Raw genomic sequence first — 24,645 nt, 5'->3', positions numbered from 1 at the left:
CCATCCCGTGCCCGCCTCCTCCCCCCGCGCTGGCCGTGCCAGGAGCAGCCGGTCGCTACGCGCAGACCCCAGTCCCCAGGGCGCTGCCCCCATTCTGCGCCCTTGTCTCTACCCGCCGCCATCCCACTAGTCACAGCGAAGGACCCTTTATCCTTTCCCGTGTGCTGTATGTCTCGGGATTTTTGGCTGCTGCCTGTCACGGGGGCATCTGAACTTTCCCAGCCTGCCTGACCCAGTGAACCCGGTGCCATTGGAGTCCTACAGGAAGCCCTCGCGCAGATCTGCATGTCAAGGGCCCGCCTGGTGGCAGTGGGCAGCCCTGGTTGTGTGGGGGCGCTGCCCTAGCTGGCAGTGCGAGGTGTTCGCTTCACTACAGGGCTGGGGGGCTGGGAATGGCTGCACAGCTCCTCCAGTGCGGCAGGGACATCCCGCACCCCGTCACATCCTCCACACCGAGCCAAGACTCCTGCTGCAGCCTGTGGCAAAGGGCCCCGCTCAGGCATGTTGTCCTGTCTGCTCAGCCCAGGAAGGGGGGAGGGTTCAGTCTCCCCACCTCTTCCTAGCCCTGCACATTCCTCTCCCAGTCCCATGGAGATGGGTTTTAAGCTGCATCTGGACTCCTTGGAGGGGAAGGAAGTGGGGCCTGCTGGTGAGGGGTCTCTGGAGTGGGGGGAGCAGATGGGGTCTGAGCACAGGTGGCTGCTGTACTGTCCCAAGGCAGCTCCTGTGGGGGATGGGGGATCCCAGCCCAGAGTGCTGGTTTTGTGTGCGTGTTTTATGGGCCAGCGCAGGGAATGTCTGACATGCAGCCCTCCGCAGTCGCTCTGGAGTATCCCTCCCAGCCCGGATGAGCAGCCAGAGGAATATGCGGGTGTCATCTTACATGCCTTATATAGCCTGCAAGCTGCTGGGGAGAGCTTGAGGGAGGGGGGCAGGATCCTGCCCACCACCTACCCGTGGGGGCGTGGAGCTAGATTAGATTTGGGGGCTGAGTCCCCATCCCTCGGTGCTGGCCTCTCCCTGGGTTTGGAGGGAGAGGAGAGGCCAGAGGCCTTGCTCCAGCTCCTGTCGGATGAGGTTGGTGGTGACTCCTGGAATTGAGCAGGGTTGGGGCTGGTCCCAGCCCCCTGGCTGGCAGCTGTGCTGGGAAAGGCTGTCCCTGTGCACACTGGCATAGGGGATTGCTCTTCTCAGCTGGGTGTTGGGGTGAAGTCTGTCTCCCCCTGTCTGCCTGGCCTCTCAGCATTGGGGCTAGTGGGTGTCAAGCAGGCCCCCTGGCAGTGCTGACTTGCCCAACCAAAAGGTTTCCAAATGCTCCTGTCACTGCCCGAGTCGTGAGTAGCCTATGGCTTGGTGAGTACCATGGGCACCTGGCTGCAGGGGCAGTGGCTTTGCAGCTGTGTGCTCGCTGCAGGGGTTTGTGGCTGGATACACAACCTGCTCAGTGCCTGCCTGTGACAGGGGAGGGGGTGCCCTCTGACTCTGGGCTGAGTGCTGGGGGAGGGTTGGATCCTCTCCCTGCGATGGATTGAGCGAGCTTGGGATCTTCTCTAGCAGTGTCACTGGGGAATCTTGCCCGTGCTCCCCAGGAGAAGCAATGGGGGCAGAATGTCAGTAGGTAGTTGGAGCTGGCCCCCAGGAGAGAGTGCCCTGCCCCTTCTCTGCTCTCCTTGCTCCTCCTAAATGCCTGAATCTTCTCTTCTCTCTTCAGAAATGAGCAGCATGGACTCCTATAAAGTGATGCTGGATGGGCCGGCGCCCTGGGGGTTCAGGCTGCAGGGGGGCAAGGACTTCAACATGCCCCTCTCCATCTCCAGGGTAAGAACTGTGGCAGAAAACCTCTGCACCAGCCATGCTGTGGCTTCCCTCTCCCCCTACCTGGAGCTGCTGGGGGGCGCTGCTGCTGCATTTGGGTATTTGGCTGCATTGCCCAAGATAAGCTGAGGTCCCTGCATCGAGGTGCCTCCATCTAACAAATGCCCCCTGAGCAATGGGGGGCAGAGGGATGCCCTTTGCCTGTGTCACACTGGGGGCTGGGGATGTGCTGCCAGTGAAGCTCCCTGGGCACAAGGGAGCTATGGAAGTAGGAGGTGCCATCTGGGCTGTGTGGAGGGGCTGGTTGGCCATTGTCAGGACAAGGCTCTTCTCCCAGACCTGCTCCCATCTGTCTGGTGGGGGAAGGGGCAGCTCCCCTCCTGGAGCCCTTCGCCTGGTCTCTTCCTGTCGTGTCTAGGTTCTGCTGTCTTCAACGAGAGCAGGGATGCTGGGCATCCTGCCAGTGGGTCAGGGTCTTCGTGTGGTGGTTTCCATGCCAGGCTGATGGTGAGGTCTGTCTTGCTGCTGCCTGTAGAGAGGGGGGCTACCTTCCTGCTCGGAAGTGAATCAGTGGCTCCCAGCTGGGCCAGCCTGGAGCTCAGGGGCAGGGTGCTGCTGCGGGATGAACTGTCACCTGCCGCTCTCCTCAGTCTGCCCAGGGGCTGTGCTGTGTGCCAGCCCTGTGGGGTTGGGCTCTGCTCCTGGGGCAGGGCTCCCCACAGCCTGGGGCTGGCCCAGGCCTTGAGATAAGCTGCTGTAGGGCGCTGTGCCTGTTCTTGGCTGCTTCTTCCTGGAGACCATCCTGCAGAGCCCCCTCCTCTCCTGGCTCTTGGCAGTCTCATTCTGCGCTCTGCCTTGGGTCCCCTCTGCCAACCCCTAGCTCTGGAGCTGTGCCCTGCAGCATTGGGTGCTGGGCAGGAGGGCTGTCTCAGTAACATAGGGCTGGACTGGGGGTAGGTGTGCTGCCGGTGAACTCAGAGGTGGGTGAGACCACCCCTCTTGAGCCATGTGCTCTGAGCATTAGAGCTGTTGGGGGGAGCATCTGTGCTGGCATCAGGGTGGCAGTCTGGAGGAAACCCCTTTGGGTATTGGTGCTGTTCCTAGTGGCCCGGGGCCCCCATCCCACCCTGTTTTGTTGGCAGCCATGAGGAAGCCAAGGACTGCGCTCCCCTGTGGCCCAGGCTGGCACGGAGCAGTACAGGGAGCTGGTGCTGTGAATCGCTGCCTAGCACTAACTGCACCCTGGCCTTGCCATTCAAGGCTCTTTGGGCCAGCTCCTTGTGCCCAGGCCCTGCCTCTGGGTGGGGAGGGGTTCTGTGACCTTGCAAGCTGCCCCCCACGGGGTCCCAGTCCTGCCTGGGCACAGGGCGCTCGTGAACTTGCCACTGGATTGTTGGCAGACGGCCCTCGGTGTGGAATTGCCTTATAAGCCTTGGAATGTGGAGTGTCCGTGCTGCGATGCTGGCGGATGGAGACTTTCCCAACAAGCTGGAGGCAGGATCAGGCTCTGTGAGGGCTCCCTCCTACGTGCTGTGGCCGTACAGCAGACAGCCCATGTGCACAGCAGTGAGGGTGAGGAGGGGGCTCTGACTGTCTCTGTGCTGCCCCAGCCCTGTGGGGTGCTTGCCTGCAGCCCACTGGCCCCTGCAGGCACTCAGTAGGCTCCTTGCAGAGACAGCCTCAACTCGTGTTCTAGACAATGTCTCTTGGGTAGCTGCCTGCGCGCACCAGGGCCTGTCTAGGCAGAGGAGTCTGCAGAGAGCCTAGCTGTGGCTTCCTGGAGCCAGAGCCCCCTCCCCACCCAGCCCCTGTCTGCTCCAAGGGGCCCTGCATGGGAAGTGCTGGGGAGGGCGGCGCAGGGCTGTGCTAGCCAGCACCACGCTGGGCCCTACACTCAGCTCCTCTGAATGCCTGGGGGAGGGGGGTTTCCTGAGCAGCGCTGCCTGACATGAGTCCCTGCAGCTTTGCCTTTGCAGCCCTCTGGCCCCTTGGATCTCTTCCGGCCAGCTTGGAGGCCAGTTCCTGGCTTGCGGTCAGCCAGCCCTAGGGTTTGGGTTTTATGAGCCCTGGAGAGTGTGGCCCTGATAGAAGTGCAGCTTCCTTCAGGGACATGTTAATCCCAGGCCAGGTGCTGGGGCCCAGACACTGTCTTTGGTAAACTTCCCTCCGGGCTGGGGGTGCACTGCTTTGCACCGTGCGCTCTGGGCAGCATGTCCAGCTGAGACGGGCCCTGGGGAGACTTGCCTGCTCGTCTGGATTAGTGCACCTCACCCGGCATTGGCAGTGGCACACAGCACTCTCACAACTGGCTGGTTTAACTGGACACAGCCTAGGAAACCCTTAGAGTCCAGAGACATGAAGGGTAAAGCAGAGTCCAGAGACATGAAGGGTAAAGCAGAGTCCAGTCTGGCCAGCGGGAACCCCTGGGTTCAAGCTCCGTCTGTCTGAGCTGGGGTCTGACCAAGGAGGTCAGATGGAGGGAGAGCCCTGACTCCTTCCAGCAACACCCCATCCACCGTCTGAACTCAAACTGGAACGGGTACAGAGAAGGGCCACTAGGATGATCAGAGGAATGGAAAACCTGTCGTATGAAAGGAGACTCGAGGAGCTCGGGTTGTTTAGCCTGACCAAACGAAGGCTGAGGGGGGAATATGATTGCTCTCTTTAAATATATTAGAGGAATAAATACCAGGGAGGGAGAGGAATTATTTCAGCTCAGTACTAATGTGGACACGAGAACGAATGGATATAAACTGGCCGTGGGGAAGTTTAGGCTTGAAATTAGACGAAGGTTTCTGACCGTCAGAGGGGTGAAATATTGGAACAGCCTTCCGAGGGAAACGGTGGGGGCGAAGGACCTGTCTGGTTTTAAGATTAAGCTAGATAAGTTTATGGAAGGAATGGTTTAATGGGATAACATGATTTTAGTCAAAGGAACAGTGTGCCATCGCTAGTAAATAGTATCGATGGCCAATGAGGGTCTGGCTGGAGAATCTTGCCTGCATGCTCGGGGTTCTACTGATCGCCATATTTGGGGTCGGGAAGGAATTTTCCTCCAGGGTAGATTGGCTGAGGCCCTGGAGGTTTTTCGCCTTCCTCCGCAGCATGGGGCGGGGGTCACTAGCTGGAGGATTCTCTGCTGCTTGAAGTCTCTAAACCACAGGATTTGGGGACTTCAACAGCAGAGTCAAGGGAAAGGGTTGGGACGGCTTTGTGGCCCGCATCATGCGGGAGGTCAGACTAGATGATCATAATGGGCCCTTCTGACCTTAAAGTCTGAGTCTCTCACCCCTCCAGTCCTCTGATCTCAAGCTGGGGGTGTGTGGGGGAGGAGGGAGTCCATCTTCCTCTGGGTTGTTGGTTGCTAGGTGTCAGTGTCCTGGTGAGTGGATTTGCTGTTGTCTTCTCCAGAAACATCCCTGCTCCTCATCCTCGAGGCTGTAGTGTCTGTACCACCCCCATGGCCTGCCCCTGCTCGCTGGCCCAAGAGGTGGCCTCCTCTCGTGCTGACAGGCCCTGTCCAGACCAGCCCCTCGCTTGGCTTGGTGCTGCCTTGGCCCCTCAGTGCTGCCTGCCCGTGTGCCCCACCCTTCAGAGCTCCCCTTCCCTGTAGCCAGGCCTGGTGCTCCGGGGCCAGGGGGAATTTTTCCACCTCTTGTGGAGAAGCATGACCCCCTTCTCCCACCCTCTGCTGAGGGGTTGGTGTGCCTTGTGTTGGGGGGGGGGGGGGGCCCTTGGAGCCATCCGTGGCCCATACAGCAAGAAGCTCTGCTTTCTCCCTGGGGCTCACTGGGTGCTGCTCTCTTGCTGATGCCCTGTCCCTCTGTTCCTCTGGGTTCTGTGACCAGTGAGCAGCATTCCTGCTTCTCCCACCTGGCAGCTTGTTGCTGGACTGGTTGCCCTTGGCAGGCAGCCTGTAACAGCCAGTGCCCTGCCCGCGCAGTGACTCCCCAGGCATGGCGCAGTCCCTGCGGGTATCTGGGCTGCAGAGCAGCCATTCATCATCCCTGCACGGTGTGTGGTGGTGGTGGGGTGCAGCCCTGGGGCAGGGACTGGAGAAGTTGCACTGGGGGAGCTGACGGCCCAGCCACTAGGGACCAGAGAACACTCATCCCCGTTGGCCATGAGGCCTCCAGTGGCCTGGGGTTCGAGGCTTGTCTGGGCTCACTGACTCACCTGTAGACCGGCTCCTTGAGGGCCTAGCCTGGGCTGTCTTCTCTTCTTGCAGTGGGTGGGCTCTGGCGCGTGGCCGCTGCACTGGGGCAGCTGGAGGCACGTAGCTCTGGCACAAAGGGAGGTGGGTGCTGCCTCTCCTGCCCCCCACCCCTGGGACTGCTGGGTCAGTGCTGAAGGGGAGAGGCTGGGGGAGGGGAATAGGGAGCTGAGCACTTGTTTGGTGGGCTTTAGTGCTGCAGGGAGGGGGTGGATGGCTTGTTATGCTTCCCAGTTAACACGCAGGGGCTCTGGCTTCCCCTCAGGCTGGCTGTGGGCAACTTTGCTGACATGGGGGGGCAGCGATAACTGGGTCACAGCCAGGGCTCTGCCTGGCAGCCCCATGCTTACAGGGTGCTCACACTGCATGCCTGCCTCCTCCCTCGAGGCAGGCCTGTGGGTGCCTGAGGTGAGGGGCTGGAGGAGCTGCCTGCAGCTCAACTGTGTGTGTGTGTGTGTGTGTGTGTGTGTGTGTACGCGCGCCATGGTGGGTGAGAGAAGGGAGCAGGTGGGGGACTCAGGCCTGGCGGTCTCAGCTGTTCCCAGGCAGTGAAGGAGAGATGCTGAAGTCAGGTATAGAAAGGATAAAAATACGCCCTTGCTGTCAGCAGGGTGGGTGTGCCAGGGCCTCAGGACGCTCCTGGCACCGCAGTCCCCAGACCCAAGTGAGTCCCCTGGGATGGAGAGCCAAGTGGGGGGGATCCCTGGACTCCTCCACCCCGCAGTGGCTCACTCAAAACACAGGTGCACGTGACCAGCTCGGGTGTCTGCACCCTGTGGGGAGAGCTGGCCGTGGCTGCAGGCGCAAAGCACCTGGGTGCTCAGCATGTGCGGAACGGGCCCCCTGCCTGGGACAGGGAGGGGCTGGCGGCATGGTGAGTGCAGCCATGTTGGGGAGCTCACCCCACTCGGCAGGAAATGGAAGACTCAGCCTTCCCCCAGCTTCGTAGTCTGGACAGAGGGCCAGGCCCGGCTACCAGGGCGTCCCCTAGCCGTGGCCCCTCCAGCACAGCTTGCTGTGAACTTCCTGCCTGGCCTGGGAAGGTGGGAGCTGTGTGTGTAATGGGGGAGGGTTCTGGCTAGTTTGCATGCCACTTAGCAGGAGCAGGGACCTTCCACCTCCCCAGCACAGCCTGGGCGATGCTCTCCCTGAGCCAGCCCAGCCCTGGAACCCGGTGCTCTCCTGGGCACTGTGGGAGACCCTTCTCCTGTGCCTGGCAGTTGCTTGGCTCTCAGCAAGTGCAGGCTTGTGCCCATGTTGCACAGCAGGGTCCTTGGTGGTCCCGGCCCGTGAGGGCGTCTGTTTTCTGAAGCCCTGCAAGGGTCTCTCCCAAGCTCCCCCATGGGCTGAGGCAGCGGCTGGAGAGCTGAGTGGGGGTTGGGAAGGGAGAATGGCTGGTGCTGCCAGTGGGGACCCCAGCGTGCTGGTGGGCGGCCCTGTAACCAGCTCGTCCAGGGTTGGGCTGATGCTTTCTAGCCACTTCACCAGGCCTGCCTGAAGAGAGGGCCCAGCCCAGGCAGCTCCAGCTGCTGCAGCCAGGCAGCATGGTGTGGGGCTCATCTGCACTGACATCCCACTGCTGACACCAGTGACCCCCAAGGCTGACTCGTGGCAGCAAGGGAATGGGGCTGGGGGCTGGACCCCCTGCTCAGGCCAGGCCTGGTGTCCAGTACAGCACATGGCTGTGTCCGCATGTGGGGCTGTGCAGTGACTGGCCCCCAAGACCCTGTGAAGAGAGGGCAAGGGGGTGTCTGTCTGGTTGGCAGCTGGGATTTTCCAGCCCTCGACTCCGCTGGGCTTCCGGTGCCACGCCCTCTTATGCTCATGTTGCGCTGGACGTGAGGAAATATTTGGTCCTAAGGCAGGGCCCATGAGCATCCCAGCCCAGAGGAGCAGGAGTGGCTCCAGGCTGTCTCACCACTTGTCTCCATGCCAGCATCCTGGAGCTGCGATGGGGTCACACGGGGGTGGAAGGGCATGGCAAGTGCTGGGCACCTGCAGCCGGCAGGTGGAGTCTTCCCTGCCCATCCAGGCAGCTGAGGCGACAGGGTGTGGTTTTGGCCGCCTGCTCGTGCAGTGACTCCTCATCTCATTGCCACAGTGCCTGCACCTGACTGCCCCTCGGTCTCTGGGGCAGGGAGGGAGTGGGGCCTGCTTTAGCGGTGTGCCCCAGCTCTGGACGCTGAGGGGGGCTGCCCCACGGCCCTGCTTTTGGGGGTTTGTGTGGCTGCAGCCTGGCTGGTTCTGGGTGCCCCTATGCAAGAGGCCTGGCCGCTCGCCAGGCCCTGTGCAGGGCTGGGAGCAGAAGAAATGTTGCCGGCACTGAAGCAGGGTTAATGTCTCCCTGCCCCGGGCTGGGGATGAGGTAATGTCTCCGCCTGCTGTCGGAGGAAGAGGAATGGGCTCCGCGTAGCAGGAGAGGAGCACTTCCTGGGGTCTGCTCAGGCGCCTCCCGCCCAGACGCAGCCTAGGAAATGCCTGTGGTTTGCAGGTCTAAGGCGGAGCGAGTGACACATGGGCTGCGTTAGGGAAGGCTCTGACTCACTTCCTGGCTCTCCCCAAGGACCCTGGCGCGCTAGCGCAATTCCTGCCCACGCTGGGGCCAGTTCCTTGGCCGGGGGCTTGGGCCCTTGCTGTGGGGCTGCACAGCGCCAGTGGGCCTGGGGGAGGGGAGTGTGAACACCAGGTGCCTGGCTTCTCCGGCAAGCCCTGCCTCCAACTTCTGCCCTGGGAGCTTGGGACCCTGCAGCTGGCACCAGCTGGAGAAGGTGCATGTCCCCTCCTGCCCTGGCCCTGCCTACAAGCCATGGGTAGGTGGTAGAGGAGGGGAGAACAGCCTGGAGAGGCTGGAAGCGACTGAGCCCCTCGAATTGGTTCTGCGGCCTGCCTGTTCCTTGTGTGGGGTGGGCGGTGAGTGCTGCCCTGGCCTGCCTAGCAAACTCCCCTCCTCGTGTCAGCGGGTGGCGCTGGGAGCTAGCGGTGGAGCCAGGAGCAGCTCCCGCAGGGGAAGGGGCAGCCTGCACTGGGGTAACTGGTGCAGGCGATGCCTCAGCCCCTCTGCAGCCCCCCTCCCCTGCTGTGTGCCAGAGCTAATGCAGACCTGGAACTGGGCTGCCTCGCTGTCCCTGCGAGTGGAGCCGGCACAAGGGCTACTAGTGCTAGGATCAGAGCCAAACTCCAGTTTCTCTCCCTGCCCCTCCACTTGTTCCTGAACCTCAAAGGCACAGATATTGGGACCCAGGGCCTGGCTTTTCCTGTGGGTAGCCAGGGTCTCCCCCACGGGGTACAGCTCACGTCTGCACTGGGTTGTGTACACCCCCCCAAACTGACCAGCTGAACCCAGGCATTGCAGATGTGGCTCGTTCTGTCTGTTTGAGGTCTCTGGGTCAGACCACATCCTGCAGCCTTAAACCTTTCACACGGGGGGGGGGGGGGGGGGAAGGTAGGTGTCGTTGTACTTGTGTTCCAGAGGATGGATGCTTTCGTGAATGGTGACTTGCAAAAGGGTCTTAAAGCCCCCAGGGCTTGTGCTGCAAACACGTTGTCAGTGCAGTGAGTGCCTGGATCTGTGCTTGCTGTGAGGCCCCGCACGGCTGCTGGAGCTGGGACTTGCAGCTTTTTCCAGGGGAGGATCAAGGCCTGCTAGCGGAGATGCTCAGAGCAGTGGGAGCGCAGACTTCAGAGCTGCCTTGGTGCTCCATTTCCAACCCAGGTCCCCGGGAGCGAGGCTGCCTTCTCAGGACTGCGGAGCGCAGTGCAGAAAGCTCATCTCCCTGTGCTGGGCGAAACCCCTGTCCGTTACAGCAGAGGTGACGCGCAGGGGCTGGAATTAAGGCTTGGAGCTGTTGGCTGAGTCCAGCGGGCGCTTGTCCTGGTGATCCCTGACAGGCTGGAGGAGGGGGAGCAGCAAGTCCTCAATTCTAGAGCCCAAGCAGAAGGTGGATCCAGGGCTCCCAGTGCCCTGCCTTGCCCAATCCCAGCGTTGCAGCTTCTCCAGCTCTAGGCATTGCCCTGCTCAGTGTGGAGGTTACATTGGGGGCAGGGGAAGGAGCCCACTCGAGAGCTATGCATTGGCAGTGAGGGCGGGGCCAGGAGACCAAGTGGCACTGCACCTAATTGGGGGGCGTTGGCAGATGGGCATCTCCTGACATGGTGCAGGGGGCCTGGGGCTGGCTGTGAAAGCAGAGGTCTCCCCCGCCCAGATGCATACCTGTTACCCAGCCCCAAAACCTCCCCAGCTCTGGGGTGGAAGACAGCAGCTGTTAGTGCACAGCCGGGGCCCCTGTAGACCTGGAGATTGAGTGTTGCGTCCAGCTGGAGGAGTTCAGGGAGGCTGGCCCTGGCTGGCTCTGGAGTTGACCGCCCTCCTCGGGTGCAGTAGGGCCCCTGGCTCAGGCATGCTCAGGGTTGGCTGTAGCTGAAAGACAGGACTCCTGAAGCACAGCGCCCCTAGCACCTGCGAGGGCTGCATGTGGCTCCGCTCTCCTCTCCCTGCAGCACAGCATCCCTGAGCGCCTGTGTCCTTAGCAGCCTCCTTCCGGCACGGTCCTGCTCCAGGGAGCGGCTTTGGCTCGTCAGCCCAGGGCAGGGTGTGCAGGGGCTCTTGCCACCCCTCCCAGCAGCTCTCATCATTCCTGGGGAGCTTGTGCCTTGTGATTGACTCTCTGGCTCTGCCCTGCAGCTGACCCCTGGTGGCAAGGCAGCCCAGGCCGGCGTGGGAGTGGGCGACTGGGTGCTGAGCATCGATGGGGAGAACACCAGTAGCATGACTCACATCGAAGCGCAGAACAAGATCCGCGCCTGCGGAGACCAGCTTTCCCTCAGCCTGAGCAGGTAACGCCCGCGCTGCTCTCACCTGGGCCAGGGACCCCCACCGCCCACGCATGGTCCCCTCCTTAGCCCCTGCACCCAGTTCTGATGCCTATGTGTCACTCTGCAGGGGTGGGCTGCCTCTCTCGGAGCCTACAGGTTTGTGTCCCGCCCCACAGAGCCCATAAAGACCCAGTGCTTGGTTTGGCAGAGGGGTCAGCCTGGGCCGGGGAGGGGGAAGAGCCCAGCCTGAGACGGGTCTGGTCTATTCATCTCAGCTCAATCTGTTCTCCTGCAGAGTCCAGTGCCTCCTGGGGAAGCCACACAAGGTATGTGCTGCTCTTATCCCCGAGGCTGTGGGCACCAGCTCTGTCTCGTGGCGCGTAGGGCTGAGGGTCCCTGTTGCTTTGACAGCAGAACTTGTCTCTGGGCCCTTTCTGGAGGCTCTGGAATTAGCCCCGGGCTGCTCTTGGAGGGCACCAGGTGCTGGGGTTCCTGGTGGCAAAAAGGCGTGGTTGGCTGTAGGTTGGGGCAGATGCCAGTCACTTCACCCCAGAATGTAGGAGGGGTGTAATGGGGCACTGACCTCTGACCCCCTCCCTCCAAAGGGCCCTCTGCAGCAGGCCAATGGGCATCCCACAGGGAGCTAGGTGCCTGGCCATGCGCCTCCCAGTGCAGATCCTGCTGGGAACCCGGGCTTTGGTCTCCTCTTGCAGGGGCCGGCTCAAAGCGCTGTCCCAGTGAGGGGCAGGGCTGGACCCAGCCATGAAGCTGCCTCCCGCCTTCAGTATTTGTTCACTGCCTTGGAGTTTCCCTGGCACTGGGCTGTGGGGCAGGCCACCGGTGCATGGTGTGGGCAGGTGGTATAGTGCAGCACCTCAGCAGTCTGCCTGTCCCACGGGGCCCGCATCTGAGTGCGTTCGGCCAGGTGTCTCCTCCTTGTCACTAATTCGCTATTGTGCCCCCCAGACCTAGTTCCTGGGCTCATGGCTTCCCTTCATCCCCAGTGCATGGTGCTGTTCTGTGCCTCTTGCTGGGCACCAGGCGGGCACACAGCAGCACTGGCTAGAGCCCGGAAGCAGCTGGTGGCTGAGTGCCACCCCAGAGTGCTCTCCAAGGTGCCAGAGGCTGTCCCCTTTGGACACCCCTGTGAGGCCAGGCATGGGCCTGGCTTTCTAGCATGGCTGCCCCACGGGATGCCCCTGCTCTTGGGCACTGGCCTGGGGCTGCCAGGTGCTCCTTGCATGCTGCCTGATGTGCAAGCCTCTGTGCTGTGTTTTGTCTCCCGCTCAGGAGTCATTCCCCTGCTCTCAGCCCCCGAAGTATAACTTCGTTCCTAGCACCACCCTCAACAAAACGGCCCGGCCCTTCGGGGCCAGCCCCACGCCCAACTCGCTGCCTGGGCTGGTGACGAAACCTGTGACGTACACGGCCCCCGCCTGCACCCCCCAGCACAATGGGTATGTTGCTGTCCGTCACACTGCACTGCAGACTGGCTGGCTGGGCTCGGACCCTGCTCTGCAGGCCAGGCCTGGTTGCTCCCACCCTGAGGCCCTGCCTGCGTCTGGCCGTGCTGCACCCTGCATGTTGGATGTCTCGTGTGCATGCCATGAGCCCCCACGAGCCAGGGCCGCTCGCTGGCAGGACCTGGGCTGGCGCCCCTTCTGGGGAGCAGTGCCCACAGCTGTGGGCAGCATCTACATGGCTGGTGTTTCAGTGACCCCTGGTGGCTGGTTCCGGTATTGCAGTGCAAAAAAGCAGCAGCCCCCTTCATACACCTTGTTCACACAGACTGGCCGACCTGCCTCGCTGGCCCTGCGCTCCTCCCTCTCCCCTTGCTGATGTGGGGGGGGATGGGGCTCTGGCTGCCAGACCTCTCTGAGGAGCCAGGGCATGTTCAGCAGAGCCCAGCCTGGAGCCTTCCTGCCAGCTGATTGGCTATTGCTGGTGCCCCCTGCACCTGGCCAGCTGCTGGCAGGGTACCTGGGACTCCCCGGGCGTGGGCTCTCCTGCCCATCTGGGGAGGGCACTGGCTGTGCAGTGAAGCCACAGGCTGTTCTGTTGAGCTGGGGGCTCCTTTTGTGCCACCTCCCCCAGCATGTGCCTGGCCTGGCTCTCCTGGGCGTGCTGAGGGTGGGGTTGCAGCAGGGTCCCTCCAGGGTTGAGCCGAGCTGCCAGAGCTGGTGTGGGGAGCTCTGGGGTTCCTGCGTGTGGCCTGTGAACTGGTGCCCTCATCTTTGCACTGTGCAGTTACTTCGCCAAGCTGGGATCCTTTCCCATGGTCCACCGGGAGCCTGGTGCTTGGCTGCAGAGAGCTGGGTGGCCAGCCACTCCTGAGCCCTGACCCAGCCCTTGAACTTGGTGCCCCAGAGAACCCCTGGCCAGGTCCAGTCTGTAGTGGGCAATGTGCTGTGATCTGTGGCTGACTCTGTGCTCTGGGGCACCCTCTCCTGCGGCCTGGCAGATGGCAGCCAGAGACGCCCGAGTGGGGTCTGAGTGAGGGCTGGATGTAGGGAGGGTTGGGCCTTTCTCAGTCTCACTCTGCAAGTGTCTCTTGTGGGTGCAGTGGGGCTAATCTCTCTCTTCCCTCCTTTCCTCTTCTCCTTCTCTCCTCCCCCAACTCTGCAGGTGCAGAACCTTGACAAGTCAGTAAGCCTTTTTCCTCTTCTCTGTATCCCCTCCCCTCCCCTGGGTCCTTGGGCTGGTGCCCACCCCCCTCTGGTCTCTAGTACCATCCTGCTGCCTTGCTGCATCCCTCCTCTCCGCTCAGGGAGGAGTGGGACCTATAACCTCTGTGTCCCCTAGAGCCGACCCCTGTATCTGTCTGGTCCCCTCCCCAAGTGCCATGCTGGGGTGTGGCTGGGTGGTGGCCCTGTGCAGAGGGAGGGTTCCTGGCCAAGGGCGTCTCTCCTTGCCCAAGGGAGGAGATTTCAGGACTAGTCTGATCGCTGGCGGCAGCGAATTAAAGCTAAGGGGAACATCCTGACCCAGCACCCACAGGCTGCCTGGGCTTGGCCAGCTGCCCCTCCCTGGCTTTGACCATGAGTGGGGAGCAGCTGCCTCCTCTGGGAGCATGGTGCTGACTCCAGGCAGGGCCTGGTTGGGGCAGTCACAGGGGAGGGGCCTTTGGGACCCTGATGCTGCTCCACCCCTCCGCAGCCAGGGCGGGTGTCTGCAGAGAGCAGCTGGGTGTCACTGGCCAGTGACTGTGGGAGGGTGTCCCTTGCCCAGGTACATGCTCTGTAACCTGCGGGCGGTGGAGCAGCCTGTGCCTGGAGAGGTCATGGCCCAGCACGGGGCTCCACTGCCAGCAGAGGCCTTTTCCTGGTCGCGCCGGGGCTGGGATTTTCACCTGACTCACCTGTGCTCTTGTTGCCTCTCTCCTGGCCCCAGGGTCGGTGCCAGCCCCAGCCTGCCAGAGGGGAAAACTCAGCCCCGTGGAGACCTGGGCCGCTCCTACATGGAGGATGAGTAAGGGGGGGAGATTCGGTGTCTGTTGCTCGTTGGCATGTTGTGCTGTTGTGTTCCTGGGCCCTGAGCTGCTTGCCCGAGGGAAGGTGTCAGCGGGCTGCCCAGCCAGCGAGGGGACACCTGTGGGAAAGGGGGGGTGTTTGGCTCGTGTCCGAGTGATGTGCCCCATGGGGGTGGGCTGCCCAGACCCTGTTGTGGGTTGCAGCGGGGGAGGGGGACACAGGGTTCTGCTGGCAGTCCCTCCGTGCCCTGCGTGACGAGGGGTGTGCCGTGCGTGCTGGCTGAGCGCCCTGCCCTTCTGTCTGCGCACAGGCACGCTCTGCGGCTAATGAGCCCCCCCACCGGCCTGCCCAATGACTCCAGCAAAAAGCGTCTGGTTGAGGATACGGAGGACTGGCAGCCTCGCACTGGCACAACCCAGTCCCGCTCCTTCCGCATCCTGGCCCACCTCACGGGCACTGAGTTCAGTAAGTGCCTCTCTCTGGGTCCTGGCATGTGCGGGCTGATGGACGGGACGCCAGGTCTGGGTTGGCTGGCAGCCCTGCTCTGATGGGACTGGACAGGCCTGGCACCCTTCTTTGCCAGGGGCCTGCTGGTGGCCTGCAGGGTACGGAGTAGCCAGTCTCCCTGCAGAGCTGAGTGCAGACAGCTCTTGGACAGCTGTGTGGGATGGGCTGCCCTTGGCAGGCAGGCTCCCAGCAGCGTGCCAAGTGCCTTCCCCCTGTGTGCTCTGTGGGTCTGCCCAAGACCAGTCCCTTCTGCTCACGGAGTCTGGCTGACTCTGGATGCCTTGTATTGCCTCAGTCTAGCCCTCTCGGCGCAGCTGGCTGGGGCAGGAGTGGCCAGTGGGCTCAGCGGGAGCCGGTTGTTGGGGCCAAGGGATGGTGCTTGTGGGCTTCCTCCTTTCCCCCTCGGGGGGGTGTCCAACTGTGACTTTTTCTCTCTGTCTCTTCTCTCCTGCTGATCTCAGTGCAAGATCCAGATGATGAGCATGTTAGAAAAGCCAGGTAAGGGCTGTGGGCACTCGGGTTACCGCATGGGTGCCTGTCTGGGGGTTGTCCCTGCTGCCCTGGACTCTGCCACTCCTGGCCTTGAGGCTAAACCGGCCTTCCTGCTGGCAGGCCCCTCGCCTGGCCTTGCCATCTCATAGGCCCTCGTGCTGCCTTTAGCCTCTGCTGGAGGGGCTGGTCGGCGGTCCTGACGCTCTCCCTCCCCGGTTGGTTGCATGATGTCATGTGGCTTCTCTTTCTTGTCCTGATTTCTGCCAATGGAGCCTCTTCCTCCCTCTGGCGCTAACCTCTCCTCCTCCCTCCCCATCTCTGTCCGTCTCCTTCCTTCCTTCCTTTCAGAGAAAAGTTTGTCACTGAGCTTCAGAGCCCTCGCTACACTGGCCTGCGCGACTGGCACCACCAGCGCTCCGCCGTCTCTCTGAACGTGAAATCCTGAGCAGGGCCTGGCCTTGTGCTGGGAGCCTGCACCTCTCCGCCCCGGGCTGGTGCGGCCACATCACATACCTTCGCCTGGGGAGGGGCATCCGCCTGACTCCTAAACGTACCCAGCTGGGAGCGCCTTGCGCCGTGCGGTCTGCTCTGCCTGGGCTGGGGAGGGGCTGGCCCTGGGCAGGACGCATTGTGTAGCACTGAGCAGGCTGGGATGGAGGCTATCAGCACTGGGGCCCTGGCCTCAGACCCCAGGGGAGCAGAGGGACTCCATTGCTGCATGTCCTTGCCCTGTCACGCTAGGCTTCCCCAAGAGCCCCAGCCCCCTGGGGTGGCTACACTACCCTCGCTCTGCCCAGGGGAAACCTTGAGCAAGTGGAAGCTGGGACGGCTGCCTGGAGTGTCCTCTGGGCCTGTTCCCGCGGGGGGCCTGTGGCACTGGGGCCAGCTGCGTCCTGTTCCCATGAGCTGCCCAGGCTGAGTGGCTGCTGTTCCCAGATGCCCCCTGGCTGTGCTCATAGTGTGAGGGCCTGGCTCGCACCCAGCGCCTCCTTGGGGCTGTCTCCACACTTACCCAGACTAGACGGGGACCTAGGCTGGAGGGTGGGTCTAGACTGAACGTCCACCTGCCTAGCCCAGCAGAGGTGACTGGTGGGTGGCGAAGGGCTCTGGGAGCAAGCGCAGGCTGCTGGGTTCTGTGCCGTGGGGCAGGCCCCTCTGAGCCTGTTGCCTTGCTGTGATGGGCTCGCAGTGCGCCCCAAGGGCTGATGTGATGTGACCTGTGCTCTCGGTGGGCCGAGTGTTGGGGAGTGGTCTGGGGCTGGGCCCGGGTCTGCCCAGCACAGCTGCTCGCTGGACCCTTCTGTAGCACAATAAAGATTCCTGTTCTCGTAACTGGCTCCTAGTCGTCATTGCTGGCAGGAGGGGCTGGCTAGGGCACTAGCTGCCAGCCCTGCAGGGGTGCCTGGTGCGCCCTGGGCCCCGTCGGGGGCCTGTAGCCCAGCAGAATGCAGCACCCCTCGGCCTGAGCTGCAGCAGCTGGGGGGAACCTCTCCGCTCTGCTGTCTGCAGAGCCTGGCAGCCTTTCCCCCTTGGGCTGGCCCCCGCCCTGCAGCAAACCCAGCTCCAGTGCACCCTGGGGCTTGCGTAGGGAGCTGTCCATGGACTCCTCTGGGCTGCTGGCACAGGTTCCCCACGGGTGGGCATTGCTGCAGGCTCCTGGCCTTTCCACTCCTGGTCTGTCAGGCACAGCTCCAGCAGCCGGTGCTGCCTCAGGGAGGGACTGTACCCAGCTGTCCCTGGACCTGGGGATTGGCCCCTGGGAGCTGCTGGAGAGGCTCTGGGGTGAGAGGTGAGAAAGGGGTGGCTGTGTTCCCTCCAACCCTGTCCTGTCACCTCTCTCAGGCCTAGGCTGAGAGCTGCAAGGCCCAACTGTCATGAGCTGGGGGCAAGCTCTCTGCCCCCCTGCAGCCTGGAAGGGCCTGTGCGTTCTGCTCATCCCTTGCCGGAGGCGGGCTGCTGCCTCCCCTCACCCTTAGCATCTCCCAGCAGGGCTGCAGCCAGCTGCTCTGGCCTGTCAGGCATCCTGCCAGCTGGGTGCCTGGGGTCAGGGGCTGTCAGGCCCCTCGTGGGACCCCTTCCCTGTGGACAGGGGATGCTGGGTTTGCCAACAGGGAGGAAGAAACTATAGAGTCCAAGAAAAACCCCTTGTGCGGGGCTGGGCCTAATGGATAAGCAGCGAGTGGGCAGCTTCTCCAGACCCAGGGGAGCAGCAGGGCCCGTGAGGAGGTGGGACTGGGCCACGTTACCCCAGGGTGAGTGAGTGTAACGGGGGGGGGGGGGGGGGTGATCCCCCCAGTGAACTGGCAGCTGGTCCTCTCACAACCGTGGGGACGCCGCGTGGCTGCTCAGGGCACCAGTGTTGGCCCAGAGCAGGAAGTGCCCCCGGCTCTGCGATATTGGGTCACTGACGAACCAAACCAGCCACCAGGGGGTGCTGCCGCACAGCAGGAGGGGGGTGGGTGCCTGGCCTGAGCCCCTGCTGGGGTAGGAGAGCGCCAGGCCCTGGGCTCCTGCCCCATCCAGGCCGGGGGGTGGGGGGTAGCCAGCTGGCAACTGCATTAATTGGCTGTTCTGTAGCCAGGTGTCTGGGCTGGACCCGTCTGCGGTGGCAGTGCTGAAGGTGGAGCCTGATCACGGTAAGCAGGGGGTGCTGGGCATGGGCACTGCATGGCACCGTCTCTCGCGGCTATGGGGCAGAGTGAGGCCTTGGTGCCCGCAGCAGGGTGCATGCTGGGGGCCTGGGCCAGGCTAGGGGCTGATCCTTCTCTGCCAGCCCCTTGAGGGGTGGGGCTGGGGTGCCTGTTTCTACGCTCTGCCCCAGGCTAGCCCAGCGCAGCTGTATCACCTGGGAATCCCTCTGGGGACTGTTACAGGTTCGGCAGCTCCCAGGCCCCCAGCTGCTCCGGGCCCTGCCAGCCGCCCCCCCTGGGCTGTGGACCCCTCCTTTGCTGAGCGCTATGCGCCCGACAAGACCAGCACCGTGCTGAGCAAACACAGCCAGCCGGCCATGCCCACGCCCATGCAGAACCGCAGCTCCATCGTCCAGGCCGCACAGCAGCCCCCCGAGGGCACCAGCAAAACCCCCATCTGCTACCAGTGCAACAAGGTCATCAGGTGAGTGGCGCGGGGCCCCTCCGCCATGTGCAGGGGCTGCTGGTCACCTGGGAGTGGCCTGGCAGCTCCCGCTTCCTGAGGGAGGAATGAACCCGCTGGGCTGGGCTGTGGGGGCAGCTGGCTCACGTAGCGCTCAGCCATTCTAATCCTCCCCTGCCCCGCCTCTAGGGGACGCTACCTGGTGGCCCTGGGGCATTACTACCACCCGGAGGAGTTCGCATGCTGCCAGTGCAGGAAGGTGCTGGATGAGGGGGGCTTCTTTGAGGAGAAGGGCTCGGTCTTCTGCCCCAAGTGCTACGACATGCGCTATGCCCCCAGCTGTGCCAAGTGCAAGAAGAAGATTGGTGGGGTGAGTCTGTCTGCGTGGAGCCCTCCCCCCTTGGGGCCCCGGTCCAGTCCCCAGCAGCCTGGGCGGGCGTGGGCCCTGGGGCAGGGCGGGGCTCTGGGGCGGGGGCCAGGCAGTGTGGGGCTGCCCCAGCGGGGGGCAGGGCTGGCGGGGGCTGGGTGGTGCGGTGTGGGGCCCTGGGGCAGCCCAGCGGGGGGCTGGGCGGTGGGGGAGGGCGCTCTGGGGCAGCCCAGCAGGGGGCTGGGCGGTGGGGGAGGGCGCTCTGGGGCAGCCCAGCAGGGGGCTGGGCGGTGGGGGAGGGCGCTCTGGGGCAGCCCAGCGGGGGCCGGGCTGACGGTGCCGTTCCCTTTCCCAGGAGATCATGCATGCGCTGAAGATGACGTGGCACGTGCAGTGCTTCACCTGCGCTGCCTGCAGAACTCCCATCCGCAACCGCGCCTTCTACATGGAGGAGGGGCAGCCCTACTGCGAGAGAGGTAGGGGGTGTCCTGGCCCCTTCCCCACCCCAGGGATGCTGGGATTGCAGCTGCCCCATGTCACCCCGTGGCCTCACAGAGCTGCGTGGGGCAGGGAGAGGAAGCTGTGGTCACTAGTTACTGCTCCAGCCCCTGGGCCGCCCCCAGCATTGCCTGGGCCTCTCCGAGCAGCCAGGGCCGAGAGCAGGAGCCGAGCAGGCAGCACTGAGCCAGACACCCTGCGGTTCCTGCCCTGGCAAAGGGAGGGGCATCCTCCCCTCCACAGGGAGCCCCCCCCCCGTCCGCCACCGGCCTGGCCTCAGTGATGGCTGCTGGGCAGTGCCAGAGCTCCCAGGTTGCCATGGTGATGACAGTGAAGTACCTCATCAAAGCAGAGTGCTGCATGGCATCCTGGGAAATGGGGTCCCCCATTCTACAGACACTGGTTTTCCTGCACTATTCGCCTGGGGGGGCTTTTGGGGATGGGATTGGCAGTGGCAGCGAAATCCCCTCCACAAAGCGAGTGGGGCCGGCAGCAGCAGCACACGCAGACCGAGGGGAAACACGCATGGGGACGTGGCGCTGGCTCCTGGGGCCCCTTCCCCAAACCTGGTCTCAAGGCTGGGCTGGCAGGGGGCTGCGGGTCGGGACTGAGGGGCGCTGGGGAGCCCTGGGCTGGGCTGGCAGGGGCTGTGGGTCGGGACTGAGGGGCGCTGGGGAGCCCTGGGCTGGGCTGGCAGGGGGCTGCGGGTCGGGACTGAGTGGCCTGGGGGAGCCCTGGGCTGGGCTGGGCTGGCAGGGGCTGTGGGTCGGGACTGAGGTGCGCTGGCAGAGCTGTTACAATGGGGCAGGAGATGGCCACCCATTACCTGAGCATTAGCCCCAGTTAGAGCCAGGCACAAATAAAAACCCACCCACAAAGCAACCTCCGGACTCCCCCAGCCCCCGTCATTCCCAGCCCGGCTCTCCCAAGGGGGTTCTCTGGGGAGGCCTATCTCAGCCCACTCTCTCCCCAGACTACGAGAAGATGTTTGGCACAAAATGCCGTGGCTGTGACTTCAAGATTGATGCTGGTGACCGGTTCCTGGAGGCGCTGGGATTCAGCTGGCATGACACCTGCTTCGTCTGTGCGGTAAGAGCAGCCCCTCCCTATTGCTCACCCTGAGATAATAGGGCTGGCCCCTGCCGGGGGGGCTCCTCACCCTGCCCCAGCCTCTTTGCTGGCGGTGGCATGAGCAGGATTGGCTGCACCTGCTTCTTGCGCTGAGCTGGCCTGTGTTGGGGGCAGCTCCAGCTGCCCTGTGCCCCCTCAGAGGGCTGTGGCAGGTCTCTGCCAGGTGTGGGGAGGGAAGGGTGTGGATGGAGTGTTGGGGAGGGAGAGCTGGTCTTTCCCTGTTGACCTCCTGCTCTCTCCTTAGATCTGCCAGGTCAGCCTGGAAGGGAAGACGTTCTACTCCAAGAAGGACAAACCCCTCTGCAAGAGCCATGCCTTCTCCCATGTTTAAGGGGAGGCTCCCGCTGCCACACTGCACACGTTGGCCCTGCACACACCTGTCTCTGCCCCTTCTCTTGCTCCATGGGGCCCCAGGCAGCAGGGGCTGGAGCTGCCACTCCCTCTGCTGCTTCTGGCCTGGGCAGCGCCCTGCTCTGGCCTGCCTGGGCGGCAAAGCAGAGCCTGCTGCTCTCTTGCCCCTCAATGGCCGGTCTTCTGTCTGGACTATCTTCTCTACCCCTGTGGTGTCTCACCTGGGCCTGCAGGGGGACCAGGCAGTGCTGGGGCCACCTGTCCCCTCCCTTCTGTACCCACAGCCAATGGAGCCAGGCACCTCCCCTGGGGGCTGGACCTGTCCCATGCTGAGCCCAAGAGTGGGAGAGGCTTGCTGGAGCAGGGCTGCTCTGACCTTACAGGGTGGCCAGCTGGATCCACCGTCTTCCCCCGCCCCACGTGGGACTGGTGCCTCTCACCTGGCCAGGCTGCTAGCTAGCTGGAAGCTATGGGGGGAGTGGGGGGATCCTGTAGGGCTGCTCTGTTCCCCTTTATCAGGGGCCCTGGCCTTGCTGCAAGCCCCCAGGCTCGCTGTGCAGGAAGCCCTTGCTTCATGGGCAGGGCACACTTACAGTCCCGGAGCCCAGGCCTGCCTGGTGCCTGCTCTTGGCTGTCCTGCAAGGAGCTAGTCCACACCAGCCACATAGCTGCACTGAATACTACTGGCCTTGTTCCCTGCCACCACGCAGCTGCTATCCTACCTGGCCTACACACCAGGCCTGGCCCCGCAGCCCCCTGAGGGCTGCTGAGAGGTGGGGTGGGTCTCTGGCCCTGTGCTGTCTGGTGCCCCTGCACAAAGGCTTTTCCTGGCTCCCGGTCCTGCAGTGTCCCCAGGCGAGGCAGTAGCAGACTTGCTGCCCCTGTGGGACTGACCTGGACTTTGCAAACACGGAGGTGAGGGGGAAGCTGAAACCCGTGGGGAAGAGGAAGCCCCTCACCCTGCCTACAGAAGCTGCTACTTCACGGGTGGGGCTGTGGGGCAAGGAGCTGAGCCCTCTGTGAAGCCAGCAGTGACAGGCCAGGACCTAGGAAATGCCTTTGCCCCCAGCTTGGCTGCCTCACCCAGAGCTGCCCTGCCTGCGGGGGGCAGTACGTGGTGGAGCCACGGTGCTTTTAGTGCCTTAATAAACACTATCTAGCAAGCGGCAGCTGCCTGGAGCCTGTGGTTCTTGCAGAGCATGGGGCAGGGCCCGTGTGCCTTTGAGTCCTTCCCCAAGCCATTGGCTGAAGGCTTCTGTGGCTTTCCTGGGGAAATTGCCCCCCATCTTCCCGGCTGCCTTGTCCCGAGCTGGGCAGGACCTACGCCCTCTTCTGGGCATGAGATGCTGCAGGGGAGGACAATCCCCCACTGCTGCCAATGAGTCCCAGGAGGTGTCTGCCACCAGGGCCTCGGGAAAGCACCTGGCCGTGGCTCTGAGCCAAACAAATCCAGGCTGTCAGGGCGGCCCTTCACGCAGCAGCTCCCCCAGGGCGCAGAGGAGGGGACAGGCCCCAGCGGAGTGTGATGAGCAGTTCACTAAAGGGGTTAATCCAAGATGTCTGCCTGGGCAGCAGCAGAACAGGTGTGAGGGAAGGGGGCTGCTGGTTCCCCAAGGAGCAATTCAGGCTGTAGCTGAGACGCTGAATGATTCCTTTGCGTGAGTCGGCCCCCCTGAGGATGGTGGAGACACCTCCCTCCCACCTGCTCTTTCCTGGCAGCAAAGGGGAGGCACCAGCAGCGAGCGAGGGGTCGGACAAAGAGAGGCCGGAACAAACCGATCATTTAAAATGTACTAAGTCATCAGGCCCCTGTGGCTAGGTCAAACCAAGGGTTCAGTGCGCGTAAGCGTGAATTAGCAGAGCTGGTGCTCCCGGACCCAGGGAACTGCTGTAAGAACAGCTCCGGACTGGAGGGTAGTAAATGTATCCAGACGTCAGCCAGGTTCAGAGGGGAATGGGGCTGGCTGACCAGTAAGCCGTAGCTCTGGGCCTAGCGAAGGGCTTGGATTGAGGATTAAAAATCGAATACCTTGTAGGTCATGCTATGACCAGGTCTAGCCAGCAGGGGTTCTGTAAAGGAAAACTTGCTAATCTATGAGGATTTTTTGGCTGTGGTGACACTAGTAGATGATGGGGAATCAGCTGATGTAATTATTTAGATTTCAAAGACCTTTGGCAAAGTCCCAGGCGAGGAGCAAAGTGTTCAGGGAGTGAGAGCGAAGTATTGTTATGGAGCAAAGACTGGCCCGGAGACAGACAGCCAAGAACAAGGGGAGACAGTTCACATTCTAGCAAAAGGTCAGAAGTGGGGCCTGGAGCTTCCTGACTAGGTTGGGTCCTAGATTTGCTAATGAGCTGTGTTAAGGTTCCCCACTCTGACACTTGGAGGGCAGAAGGTGAGGGCTTGCAAGGACTCTGCAAATTAATACTGGCCACTCCAGGCTTGTATTAAACTCCCAAGGATACAGCTTCTCTCTGACCTTGGACTGGTAGATGCTGCCACCACCCAAATGCAAAACCCCTTTGAGAGCCCAGGAAGGTGCACTTGGGAATTCCTTCCTGTGGGTACCCTCAAGCCCTTCCATCCCCCCCCTCTGGGGAAGAGCTGAGAAAGCTAATTCCCCCTGGGAACTTAGGCACTTGCTAGATTTGGGGGTTGGGGGAACCCTCCAAGGATTAAGCATCCAGAATAGATTTCTTAAAGTGCAGTTTAAAGATTACGGGCAAAATAAAAGCACCTGGGTTTAGCACAGAGGAGTCCACAAGCCATAAAGAAATAAAAGGGGTAAATCTAATCACATCTTTCTAACATTTCCTGATCTACTTACATATCTGGGGTTTCAAATGAGTAGTTTCTAGGTATGATACTGATGATTTTTCATACGTGGCCCAAGCTTCTCACAGCATAGCTCTGTCCTGTCCGTCTCTCCCTGGAGCACCACCACAGACAGACAAAAGGGGAGTCTTATTTCAATTTTCAAAAGTTCTAGCCTTTCCATTGGCTCTTTTGGCCAGGTGCCCACTCACTTCCTTTTACCTAGGCACAACAGTGAGACTTTTTAACCCTTTACAGGTAAGGCAATTAGAGAACAGCTCCTAAGAGGGATTTTATAGCTACTGGCTGGCTGGGTGTCCATAAAAGGGAGCTCCGCCCCCTTCATTTATCACAAGCTGGAAAGGGGGTGAGCAGACAGCTAGCAACATTTGCAATAACACAATTATTCAGAGAAGATTAAGGAACTTCAGCAAGCCCTGACCAGGCCTGGGGAATGGGTCACATGATGGAAAATTAAGCTCAATGCTGAAAAAGGGAAATAATGCACCTTGGAAGGAAAAATTTGAACTGCTCAGCTGGCTTACAGGGGTCTGAGCTCTCCGCTCGGAGAGGGACCCTGGGCATCACTGCTGATAGCTCAGTGGAGACCCCTGCTCAACGTGATGTTGTGGGTAAAAGCACAAATTGGGCTGGGTAAAGAATGGGCTGGAGACTAATCTGGAAAGTACAATGCCGCTCTGTAAATCGCTGCCCCACTGCAGCGGGCTGGTGTGGTCCGTACTGGTCGGCCCAGCTCCAGCAGGACCTGCAGTCCCAGGGGAGGGGCAGAGAACGGTGACACGACTGAGCTGGGCCCTGGAGAACTCTTTTCTGAAGTGAGAGTGACAAGATTGGGACTGTCTGCCGGCAGTGGCCAGTGCCAGGTGCTTCGGGGGACTGAACAGGACAATCATCAAGTGATCTCCACTCCCCGCTGCTGGCAATCAGAGCATGGGGCTGCATCCCTGCCCATCTGGCCTAATAGCCCTTGATGGACCTGTCTTCCATGAACGTGTCTCGTTACAGCTCCACCTTCACATGCCCTGGCAGTGAGTTCCACAGGTCGTGTGCGCGTTGTGTG

The 24,645-nt window shown here is 62.1% G+C and overlaps 1 protein-coding gene across 18 annotated transcripts; it reads left to right on the top strand.

The window, feature by feature from the left end:
- The first annotated feature begins 477 nt into the window (after positions 1–477).
- PDLIM7 (PDZ and LIM domain 7) lies at positions 478–21,166 on the top strand. Of its 18 annotated transcripts, none has more exons than XM_034780385.1 (15): positions 478–499; positions 1,712–1,818; positions 10,710–10,861; positions 11,136–11,166; positions 12,131–12,297; positions 13,466–13,486; positions 14,231–14,308; positions 14,621–14,775; positions 15,279–15,315; positions 17,887–17,942; positions 18,180–18,423; positions 18,592–18,772; positions 19,125–19,245; positions 20,241–20,356; positions 20,643–21,166. In XM_034780385.1, the coding sequence occupies exons 2-15, from the start codon at positions 1,714–1,716 to the stop codon at positions 20,727–20,729; spliced, it is 1,551 nt and encodes a 516-aa protein (XP_034636276.1). In that variant the 5' UTR covers positions 478–499; positions 1,712–1,713; the 3' UTR covers positions 20,730–21,166. The 18 variants fall into 18 exon arrangements, with proteins under 18 accessions (XP_034636276.1, XP_034636279.1, XP_034636271.1 ...); XM_034780380.1 differs by lacking the exon at positions 478–499 and adding an exon at positions 629–649; XM_034780383.1 differs by lacking the exon at positions 478–499 and adding an exon at positions 975–1,077.
- Positions 21,167–24,645: the final 3,479 nt, after the last annotated feature.

Source organism: Trachemys scripta, chromosome 8 (assembly GCF_013100865.1).
Source record: "Trachemys scripta elegans isolate TJP31775 chromosome 8, CAS_Tse_1.0, whole genome shotgun sequence".
Lineage (NCBI taxonomy): Eukaryota > Metazoa > Chordata > Testudines > Emydidae > Trachemys > Trachemys scripta.
This window is presented reverse-complemented; position numbering and strand designations above follow the sequence as displayed.

What these genes read in the sequence shown, in the direction of transcription:
- PDLIM7 (XM_034780385.1), top strand. Translation starts at nt 1,714, where the DNA reads ATGAGCAGCATGGACTCCTATAAAGTGATGCTGGATGGGCCGGCGCCC. An exon ending in TGCACCCCCCAGCACAATGG is followed by an intron (nt 12,298 to 13,465) that starts GTATGTTGCTGT and finishes CCAACTCTGCAG; the next exon opens with GTGCAGAACCTTGACAAGTC. An exon ending in GCTGAAGGTGGAGCCTGATC is followed by an intron (nt 17,943 to 18,179) that starts ACGGTAAGCAGG and finishes TGGGGACTGTTA; the next exon opens with CAGGTTCGGCAGCTCCCAGG.